The following is an 11,886-nucleotide window of genomic DNA, read 5'->3' as shown; positions in this document are numbered from 1 at the left end:
AATAGTAATACTCTTGAAACATTCCATAATAATAATTTTAGCCGCTAATTAATTATTAAATTTGCCTGTCAAGATTCTCGGATTCGGTTAACTACAAAACCAAAATGAAAATATAGAAGGAAAAAAAAAATGCTCGATGTTTAACAGTGATGTATATTTTTCATGTTCAATATATATTTCATGCACTAGATTTTCAGAGGTAATAAACTTTGCTAAAGTAAAGTTTTACTAATATATAACAACATTTTGTATTTTAAGATTTTTTTTTTGAGCAATAGTTGCTTAAAAAACTTGAAGTACAGATCAGAAAATAAAGAATTTAAAAAAAAATAAAGAAAAAATAATATCATATAACAGATTATAGTGGAAGTCAGATATGGAACTCTTTAGTCAAATGTCATTAAATGATAATACCGATCAAAATGAACTCTCTGGGTTATCATCATTAACTATATCTGATGATTATCGTATGACTAGCCAAAGATTTAGAAGTCATGATGGGAATGAAGGATATACCTATAGTAATGATCAAAACCAATATATATCATCCAATTTAAACCCTTTGAAACAAGGGTATGTTAATACTTCTTTTAATGTTGATAATAATACAGGATTAAACGAGAATTTTATAGATATAAAACCAATGGATTTAGGTAACCTTGATCTAGACTCGGATATGGACATAGATGTGGATGATGATTTGAACCTTATGAATCGTACAGGTGTAGCAATTGATTCAGATTTAATGGAAAGCAAATCTGTTGGAGAAATAGATCCTCCGATTAAGAATAACACTACAATAACTAAAGAGATACATGACAAAGATGAACTGAGTTGTGATGATCTTGAACTTGAAGAGGAGCCACTTCACGATTTAGGTCCTCTAGAGAATTCTAAAGATGAAAAAGAGATAATCAATTTCGTGGGAAAGGTGTTATTCACGCTTTATTTTCACCAACTCAGCTCGGGTATTGCTGCTGCCACAAGACACAATAGTGTCAGTATAAATAAGCCTAAGCTTGAGCCTGGTGATAACCAAACTCAACTTCAAGAAAAGCCATTATTGGATACAAATATAAATCAAACTTCATCTGAGTCCTCCACTACTGCTACTAATACCAAAATACATAACTCAGAAAATGATTCTTTCAAAGAAAATATTGAACCAGATGGAAATATTATTATCGATGCATCAAGTGATAGTAGATCTAGTGATTTGAAATCAGACAATGAGAGTATATTGAAAGATTCAGCAAGAACTAATTCAAATATAGAAAAGCCTTCCATTTCCTTCCAAAATTTGCCAACTTTAAATTCATTATCCCCACGTTCTCTCTCACAGAGAGAGCAAAGATACACTTATCCAAAGGATGATAATAAAAATAATTATCCATATTCTAAAAATAATTTTAATAATTTAAATGGTTTTGAAAATGAGATAAGGAATAGATTAAATAAAGAACCATTGCAAATTTCCGTCAATAATTATTATAATTTTAATAATTGGCCTTATACTAATAATAATGCTGATTCATATTATGGGAATGTTCATCCAAATGATATGTTTAATTTACCAAATAGTCATAATTACGATCAATATAATATTGATTCTGATCCTAATGGTACTATCACTAGGAAGTACATTCTACCATTTCCATGGTCAAGAAATTCTAAACCAAATTCCAAAAATTCATATGCAATTGCTACTTATTTGCAATGGTGTTTAAATTCAATTACTTTATTATCAATATTTTCATTTTTATTGTCATTTTTAAGAGCAATTAAAGTTGATATGTCATCTACCTGGGAACATACCAAATTACAATTAGAATATGAATCAACTAATTGTAAAGTCCAATATTTGACAAATCTTTGTGACATAAATGCTTCAAAGTTACCTGCATTAACTGAAAAATGTAAAGAATGGAGTATATGTATGGGAAGAAACAATGATATTTTCTTTAGGGCCAGATCAACTTTAAGCGCAAGATTATTTGGTGATATCATTAATTCATTCATTGAACCTATTGGTTGGAAGGCATTATTCGTTATTTTCATTAGTTTAATCATTTGGTGTTTTAGTACAAATTTCTTATTAGGGTTTGCCAGAGCCAAGACATATTACGGTGAAGAAAAAGAAGTCAAACGTATTGCCTCAAAGCCTAGTAACCCTGATAGATATGCAATTAAATATGATTAAACGCTCTTTTTCTTATCAATATTTTCAAGATTAAAACACTATTCAATATTCATTTAGTTTTCAAGCTTATATTGACAATCATGAGCAAAATTTATAGACATACAATCTGTTTTTAGAGTTTTTTTTTATTTCTTTTTTAGCCTTTACACATTATTATTTAGTTGCATGAGTTAAATTATTTTTGCTTCTTTATCATTGCCTATAAATTTATTAAATAGTGAGATTTTCCGATAATTTCATAGTTACAGCCGTATCAAAAAGGGATTCGATAAGGGATTCTCGAACAATAAAAGATAAGACAACTTAAAATAAATCTGTGCATATATAAAAGTGTAATTTGGAGCCCTCTTATGAAACGTTAGTTTATAAGGTACTTTAAATTTTTGGCATATAGTATAATAACGTATTAAAAGTAGTAGAAAATGTTGAAAACAAATATTAACGAACCTAAATTAATGGCAAGAATGTTGAGAACAAACATTCACCTTATATCTCGAAGAAATTTTGGCTCTTTTTCCACTATTAAGCCTCCCTCTCACATTAAGAATGAAACAGTTAAGTCTTTTGGACCAGAAGATAATAAGGATTGGGATTTGTTAAGATCATCGATTATGAAGTTGAAAGGATCATCATTGGAAATTCCCTTAGTTATTAATGGAGAGAGGATTTACTCTAACGATTCCCAGGGTGAAGTTAAATTTCAAAGAGATATAGTTCCTCAATATAACCCAGCAGATAATAAACAAATTGTTGCAAATGTTACTCAATCGACGCGTTCTGATGTAAGAAATGCTATCCGTTCAGCTATGGCAGCTAAGCAAAAATGGAATAATTTTTCATTTTACGACAGGGCTTCAGTCTTTCTCAAAGCTGCAGATTTAATTTCTACTAAATATAGGTATGATTTATTAGCAGCTACGATGCTTGGACAAGGTAAGAATGTATATCAGGCAGAGATCGATTGTATTACTGAATTGAGCGATTTTTTCAGATTTAATATTAAGTATGCATCTGAGTTGTATAAACAACAGCCAATAGAATCAACGCCTGGAATTTGGAATAAAGCAGAATATAGACCTTTGGAAGGGTTTGTTTATGCAGTTTCACCTTTTAATTTTACAGCTATTGCAGGTAACTTAGTTGGAGCACCTGCATTAATGGGGAACACTGTTTTATGGAAACCATCTCTTTCATCAACATTATCTAATTATTTGTTATTGACAATTTTGGAAGAAGCAGGGTTACCAGCTGGGGTGATCAATTTCATTCCTGGTGATCCAAAATCAATTACTGATGAAACTTTATCAAGTCCACATTTCAATGCTTTACATTTCACTGGGTCTACAGATGTATTTAAAGAATTATGGGCAAAGATTCAACATGGTGTCACTAACAACTCATATAGAGATTATCCAAGGATAGTTGGTGAAACAGGTGGTAAGAATTTCCATTTAATTCATAATTCTGCCAATATATCTGATTCAGTTCTTCAAACCATCAGAGGCTCGTTTGAATATCAAGGTCAAAAATGCTCTGCTACTTCAAGAGTTTATATACCAAAGAGTAAATCTAAAGAATTTTTAACTGATTTACTAGGATTACTTAATGAGCCTGGTGAGAAGAGTAAATTATTACCAAGAAATACAGGATCAAGCTCAATCGGTGGTGGTGATTTACATGGGTTTATTGGGCCGGTCATTAATGAGCAAAGTTTTAATAAATTGACAAAAGTAATTGAACAAGCTAAAAAGGATCCTGATTTGGAAATCTTGTATGGTGGTAAATATGATAGTACTCAAGGATGGTATGTGAGTCCCACAGTAATTAAGACTAAAGATCCCTATCATGAATTTATGAGGCGTGAATTTTTTGGCCCAATTGTTACCATATATGAGTATGAAGACGCAGAATTTGAAAAAATATGTAGTATTATTGATGATTCAACCAAATACGGTTTAACAGGGTCCATCTTTGCTCGTGACAGAGAAGCTATTAATTATGCACAAGAGAAGTTGAAATATAGCGCTGGGAATTTCTATATCAATGACAAGTGTACTGGTGCAGTGGTGGCACAACAGTGGTTTGGTGGGGCTAGAATGAGTGGAACCAATGATAAGTCAGGTGGACCTAGCATCTTAAACAGGTTTGTTAGTATCAGAAATATCAAAGAAAATTTCTATCCATTGACTGATTATAGGTACCCATCCAATTACGAATGATTGTAATTCTATATATACCTGAATAGTATCTACCTAATTAAAAATGAAGTATTGTTGCTACATACTGATATGATCGTTCTAAAATCAAGATTGATTATTTAATACAGATAACTTTGTGTCTGGCTGGATTGCCATTTTTGATCCTCATGGTTTTATAAAAAACAAAAATACAAAGAAAGTTGAAATAAAATAATATAAATTCAAACCAATTAACAAAGGCATTGCTTACAAAACGCTTTACAAATTGTTGCTTACGAAGTACTTTACAAATCAAATTGCATTACCCAATCCAAAAATAGTCTTTTGGAATAGTCTTCCATTATTCCCTCAATAAGTCCTCTACTATTCTTCTAATAGCCTTTATATTGCCTCTTAAGAATACTCCCCTTACCAGATGACATTTCTGCCCAGAAGCTTCTCATTGTCTCCTGGAATTCTGCCCTGTTTCGCATTCCGGAGTTTGTGGCAGAAAACTCCGTAGCGTCTACAGCCGTACTTTTTCAACGAGTGTGGACTGATCGAAAACAGGTTGGAAATTACCTTTTAGCATCATCAATTTTAATTTGTGTTTGTTGGATGTCTCTAGAGTTTGTGGTAATGAGGTTAGTGGATTTAGCATTTGGCAATGAGGATTAGTGATGACCTGGCATGTTAAGCAAGAGCCGTGATCCAAGGTGTTTTTTCCTGGTCAAGGGCAAATTCAGGAATTAGTTATGTATGGAAGATGATCGATTGAGTCGGATGTGATTGATTGATTGATTGATTGGGAGTGATGGAGGAAGGAGAGGGGGTAATATACTATTTAATCATAGATGATTTGTTATTTTTTTTCTAATGATAGTTAGTGATGATAAGTCTTGTTAATGGTATAACTAAAGTGTGTTACGACAACCAAGACGACGGCTATATATATATAGTTCATTCATTTTAATAACTATTCTATCTGTGTGAGTTGACAAACAAAAGCATATTAAAGTATTTATGATGATAGGAAATGGGAATGATAAGAAAAAAAATTCGGGTCATAGTGGGACATCTGGCGTAGCGAATATTCATTCCAATTCGGAATTAGATGAGTTATATTTGGAACAATTGAACATCCAACGACAATTGGATACCATCCAGAAACAACAACAACAATTACAGGAACAACAACAATTGATTCAGTCACAAACACAAGAAATTCTGGGGAGGCCTGGGATTCCCTCTCGTTCAATATCAAGGTCACCTACCATGTCACTTTCTAGGTCTACTTCCAACTTAAGTTTATCGTCACCTCGGTTCCCCAAAACAAGTACTTTTGCACAAGATATTAAAAGTTCAGATATAAGAGGTCATCCATTACCGTTAAGAGATGGTCCCTATAGTAGTTCCAGTAAAGAAGATATCCGTGGTCGAAGACGATCAGTGCCTAAGAATAGAAGGAGACAATCATTAATATTGGAGGAGGCAAAGAAAGCTGCTGCAGAAGAACAAGAAAAGAGAAATCAAAGTGAATCGAGTTATGAAACCCCACCAAAATTAATCTCAAAGCATTATATGGAGGAATTTAATTTATCATCCGTTGAAAAAACGTGTTCGTCAAAAGCCTTCATTACACCAAGTACTTCGCCAATTCATTTACAAGAATATTCACTCAATAGTTCTACATCTGTAAGAAATAGTGAGCCAAGAACTAAATTTGTTCAAAGTTATGCCTCAGTGGCATTACAAGGTATTTCACAAATTTCGCCAACTGCACCTTATAAGTTCCCCCAACCTCCATCAACAGGTCATCATTCTTTTAATACCGCTAAAGACGATAATGATAACATTAATCAAATGACAATTCATTCCTTTAGAGCTGAAGCCACTTCAAGATTAAATAGTAATGATAATGAGGAACCCCCATCTATGAAGGAATTAATCAGTTCTCCAATAAATTTCCATAGAAGTTCCAAATCATTATCTTCTCCCATTGAAAACACCAGTAGAATATCTTCTCCTCGATTCAGGAGGCGAAGATCCTCTGCAACTAGTGATCCCAATTATTTAGACATTGATACTCAATTCCAATATCCTTCATATATTCAACAACCAGGAACAGGTCATAGTAGAAAGCCGTTATTTACACCTTATGTTCCTCAAATGTCGATTCCAGAATTATTAAAGGAGGGGAAATTAGTTACAGGTATAGTTCGAGTCAATAAGAAAAATAGATCAGATGCATGGGTTTCTACCGAAGGTTTATTAGATTCAGATATTTATATATGTGGTTCCAAAGATAGAAATAGAGCTTTAGAAGGAGATTTTGTGGGTGTTGAATTATTACCTGTAGATGACGTTTGGGAATCCAAGAAAGTAAAAGAAGAAAAAAAAAAGAGAAAAGATGCCTCAATACAACAAACTGGTGTTTCTTTAAGTTCCTCAGAAGATTATCATAATGATGCTTCATCTATCTTAATTCCTACAAATAGTATTAAAATCGAAAATAATAATGAATCAATTCTAAATGAATCAGAAAATTTGACAAAGTTAGAAATGGGAAATAGATCAACTTCAGTTACTGGTAGTTTAAGAAGAAGAAGCTCTTTGAAATACCGCCCAACTCAAAAAAAAAATGATGATTTAGAAGTAGAAGGTCAATCGTTATTATTAGTGGAAGAGGAAGAAATTAATAATGAATTTAAACCGTTGTACGCAGGTCATATTGTTGCAATTTTAGATCGTGTTCCTGGTCAGTTATTTACTGGGACATTAAGTATTTTAAGACCCTCTCAATTAACTGAAAATAATATGAAGCCGATAAAGCCAAACCATCAACCAAAAATTATTTGGTTTAAACCAACTGATAAAAAAGTTCCCTTAATAGCAATCCCAACTGAATTAGTCCCCAAGGATTTCATTCAAAACAATGCAAAATATGAAAATAAACTTTTCATTGCCTCAATTAAACGTTGGCCAATTACAAGTCTGCATCCATTCGGTATATTAATTGCAGAATTGGGGAAAATTGATGATCCAAATATTGAAATAGATTCAATCTTCAGAGACAATAATTTCCCGGGAAATGAATATTCAGATCAAAGAAATACAGTCAAAGAAAAGCCAATCTTATTAGCAAAGTCGATTTCAAAAGAATTATTAAAGGATAGGGTAGATTTTACAGATTTGAACACTTACAATGTTTTGGCCATTTCAACTAGTGATAATTTGTCAGAATTTGCTGTTCATGTTAAGGATAATTCAGATGGTACCTTAGAATTGGCCTGTCATGTAATTGATATTACCGCACATATTGAAGAAGGGGGATCAGTTGATAGAAGAGCGCGTAGAAGATCTACTGGAGTTATAATGCCTCAAGAAAAGATGGCTTTATTACCAAAAGCTGTTAATGATGCTGTGTCATTATTTAAAGATAAAAAATCCGCTACAATCTCTATTATTTTTAAGCTTGATTCAAAATCGTTTAAAGTTATTTCTTCTACCATATGTGAGTCAATCATCGCGCCGTCTTTATTGTTAGACGTAGATGATATTGTAGAAGATTTAATGAGTAAAGAGGTAAACCCCTATTTGTCTTTATTGGCAGAAATTTCAAGATGTTTTTATTCTGAAAGAATGCATTCTCCAGATATTGCATTAGATCCATTATTATCGATTTTAAGTAAACTTGATGATGAAGATACTGAAGTAAATTTAAATATTTTCGAAACTAACATGGGTAATTTTGTAGTTAATGAGCTCCAAAGAAAATGTAATTCAATTATTGCAGAAAGTCTATTGTTACACATAGGTGACCCTGCATTCTTAAGAAGACAACTTCCACCTTCTCCAATAAAACTTAAATCATTTGTTAAAAAGGTTAAAAGATATGGTTATGATATTGATAGCACATCTCCTGAAAATATTATAAAGTCAATATTATCTATCAATGACCCAATAACAAGAAAGGGAGTAGAAGTACTATTCTATAAGACTATGAGTAGAGCAAAATATTTTATCAAAAGCAATGTGGAAAATAATCAATATGAACACTATTTAAATAATTTCCCTGTATACACTCATTTCACATCACCACTTAGAAGATACAGTGATCATGTTGTTCATAGGCAATTAAAATCTATTATTCATGATGATATTTATAATTATGATTTCAATACACTTCGAATAACTGCGGAATATTGTAATTTCAAAAAGGATTGTGCTTATCAAGCTCAAACACAGGCTATCCATTTATTATTAAGTAAATGTATTAATAGTATGAGTAATGGAGTTGGCCAATTACTTACAATGGGTACTGTACTACAAGTATATGAATCGTCTTTTGACGTTATTATACCTGAATTTGGTTTGGAGAAGAGGGTTCACGGAGATCAACTTCCATTATTTAAAGCTGAATTCGATGAATTAAAGAGAGAACTTTATCTATATTGGAAGCCAGGTGTTGATAGCGCAGACTTTATTCCTCCTGATGAAAAGAGTCCTCAATCATATCGTAATTCTATTAAAAATAAATTCAAATCTTCTACTAAAGAAATAATAAAACATCAAATAAATAAATTGTTAAAAGATAAAACCTTGTTAACTGAAGATATGATAAAGGAGCTTGAAAAGATGAATTGTAAAGAACCAAAACTGAGCTTTCCTTTTAAATTTCCTGGTTTAGAAAATAATTCTGAAGATAAACTTGAACTAGAAAATGGTGAGGCAGGGCCAATCGATATTGAAAATGCCTTAAAAATTTATCGAAATACGACTATTATTAAAAAGGACGAGAAACTAGATGGTAATAAAGATAATATTGGCTATACTGATTCCAATTATATTCAAATAATTAATGAATCCCAAACCATTCCAATATTACTAAGAGCTGAAGTTGGGTTAACCTTACCATGTATATCTGTCCGTGCTTTTAATCCATTTTATAAAAGAGATGAATAAGTTCAGATTGAGTAATATTCACATATTATTGAGATTTTTAACGTTAGTTTAATAATCTAATATTCTAAAAAGAATACAAATTTAGTATTTTTTTTATTATCTATATTGTTGCATATTTAAAATTTATATACTATATTATTACAACTTCGTAATAGTTAAAGACTTTTTATAATTCCTAATTTTCACTAAAGTTTTGTAGAGACATTAAGTATCTAAATACTAAAAAATACCCATCAGGTTAACAGCCATGGCTACTTTAAAAAAATATTTAGTTATAGTAAAGCAGAAATTTTACCCAAAACTATTATCAGAAGGGCATACCATTAATCTATGAATTTTTAGCAAGTCCAATTAAGGACATTATAAAATCATACCAATTCATGGTGTAGGCAGCTGTAATAAAATTTTCAACAAATAGCCAAGCTTTGGATTTCATTGGATAATCTAATGCAGGTGGGATTGTAGTTCTAATACCTGGAATTTTATCATAACAAATACTTTTCGCATTACATAAGCCAAGTAACCCTTCTTCACCATTAAACTTACCAAACCCGCTACTCTTTGTACCACCGAAAGGTAATTGACAGATATAAAATGTTGCAAAATCATTAATTGCAACATTTCCTGATTGTAGTTTATTTGCAACAAAATCACCATCTTCTCTTGAGCCAAAAACTGAATTACCTAAACCAAATTTTGAACCATTCGAAATATTAATTGCATCAGCCTTATTCTTAGCTTCCATTAAAACTAGAATAGGGCCAAAAACTTCTTCGTTTGCAATTTTCATTGATGGTGTAACATCAATTAAAACCGTAGGCTCAAAATAATTACCATCAGGATACAATTTATTTTGATATTGCTTACCACCAAATAATAATTTAGCACCATCTTTTACTGCATCATCTATCAAACTTTCTAGATGCTTAAATCGATTTGAAGATATCATTGCACCAACATCAACGCTAGACAATGAGTCTATATCTGAGCTCTGCTTTAAGGGATGAGTCTCTAGACGAGTCGTAATAATTTTGATTAATGACTTATAATATTTTGATGTCACAATTACACGTTCAATACCAATACAATTTTGACCAGATGATTGAAATGTACCCCTTAAAATAATCGAGGACAAGGATTCTAGTTGGTTTGATGGTAAAGAATCTAATATTATTAGAGAATCCTTCCCACCTAGTTCTAACACAGTTGGAGTCATTGATTTTGCTGTATTTTCCAAAATAGTATGAGCAACTGTTTCACTACCGATAAATGTAATATGCTTTAGGCCTGGATGAGAAGTGAAATAATTTGCTGCGTTATCCATTGGTAAATTTGGAGGTAAGCAATAACATAATTGAACAATATCTGGATTTTCATTACAGCTTAGCAAACATTTTTGAATCAAATTAATATAAAATTTTGAAGACCAGATAACTTTTTCTGAACATTTAACTACAATAGTATTACCAGTAATAATTGCAGAAATCACAGGACCCATTAAATTATGGAAAGGATAATTCCAAGACACAATTGAGGCAATTGGGCCTAATGGTTCATATTGAATTTTAGAACCTTTATAAAATTTCATAAAGAAATTGGTTGGTCCTGATCTATATGAAGGTTTATCTAGGATTCTTCTCCCATGTTTTATAGTCCAATTTAATTTTTCCAACGTGGTTAATATTTCCCCCATTGATGCATCGATCATCGTCTTACCAGAATCTCTGCATGCTACAGAAGCAATTTCTGATTGATGCTTTAAAATAAACTCTCTTAGAGAAATCAAAATTTTCAATCTCCTATCAAACGAAGAGTTTTTCCAATCTTGGAAAGCAACTTGAGATTTATTCACTGTTGCATCAATATCATCCATAGTAAAAGATTTATACTGACCTAAATATTGACCAGTAGCTGGACAATAACAATCAATCATCCGATGTTTATCTTCATTACTCTCGTTTTCAACTTTACCATTTGATTTCCAATTCGCTTTGCATTCTATTGGAAATTCAATATTGATCTTTACTGGTTTGATATGCCTGGTAGAATCTGAAGTTTTAAACCAAGCAATTGATACTAATAATATGATTAATGGAATTGTTGCCTTACAGTTTTTAATATTAGATATTAAGCCATCCATAATACCAAACATATTTACACTTTTCTCATTCATTTTTTTAGAGTAGTTTTTAATTAGATCAAAAAAAGGAAGACTGTAAAAAAAAAAAATTAAACCCTATAAATATTCCATAGCTAAACGAAATTCTTCTACTATTTTTTTCCCACTTTTTGTATAACTTTTATGATGCTATTAATATTTACGTTTTGGCGTAATATCACCGATAAAAAGGGATAACCTTTGAATATTCGTTTACGAATTTCGTAAAATTAAACGATAGGAAAATTTGCCGTTTATTTCTTAATTTTTCAAAAAAAAATTGGACTAAAAAATTCCAAAATCACGAGTTCGAATCTTGAAAATTCCTTTTTTAACTTTTAAATGATTTTTCACCATGTTCGTTAATATTTATCTAGATAAGAAAT

The 11,886-nt window shown here is 31.4% G+C and overlaps 4 protein-coding genes across 4 annotated transcripts; 3 read left to right on the top strand and 1 right to left on the bottom strand.

Moving 5' to 3' along the window:
* Positions 1-376: 376 nt before the first annotated feature.
* BRL1 (Brl1p) lies at positions 377-2,200 on the top strand (the record flags this gene model as incomplete). The annotated part of the gene is made up of 1 exon (XM_004179605.1): positions 377-2,200. One exon carries the CDS (start codon positions 377-379, stop codon positions 2,198-2,200), a length of 1,824 nt encoding a protein of 607 aa, XP_004179653.1.
* Positions 2,201-2,655: 455 nt separating this feature from the next.
* PUT2 (1-pyrroline-5-carboxylate dehydrogenase) lies at positions 2,656-4,419 on the top strand (the record flags this gene model as incomplete). Its single annotated transcript, XM_004179604.1, has 1 exon — positions 2,656-4,419. The coding sequence occupies one exon, from the start codon at positions 2,656-2,658 to the stop codon at positions 4,417-4,419; it is 1,764 nt and encodes a 587-aa protein (XP_004179652.1).
* Positions 4,420-5,400: 981 nt separating this feature from the next.
* Positions 5,401-9,342, top strand: TBLA0C03280 (uncharacterized protein; the record flags this gene model as incomplete). The annotated part of the gene is made up of 1 exon (XM_004179603.1): positions 5,401-9,342. The coding sequence occupies one exon, from the start codon at positions 5,401-5,403 to the stop codon at positions 9,340-9,342; it is 3,942 nt and encodes a 1,313-aa protein (XP_004179651.1).
* A 328-nt stretch (positions 9,343-9,670) lies between these two features.
* Positions 9,671-11,482, bottom strand: MSC7 (meiotic recombination directing protein; the record flags this gene model as incomplete). The annotated part of the gene is made up of 1 exon (XM_004179602.1): positions 9,671-11,482. The coding sequence occupies one exon, from the start codon at positions 11,480-11,482 to the stop codon at positions 9,671-9,673; it is 1,812 nt and encodes a 603-aa protein (XP_004179650.1).
* Positions 11,483-11,886: the final 404 nt, after the last annotated feature.

This window comes from Henningerozyma blattae, chromosome 3 (genome assembly GCF_000315915.1).
Source record: "Henningerozyma blattae CBS 6284 chromosome 3, complete genome".
Lineage (NCBI taxonomy): Eukaryota > Fungi > Ascomycota > Saccharomycetes > Saccharomycetales > Saccharomycetaceae > Henningerozyma > Henningerozyma blattae.
The sequence above is the reverse complement of the archived record's forward strand: the minus strand, read 5'-3'. Positions and strand labels throughout refer to the sequence as shown.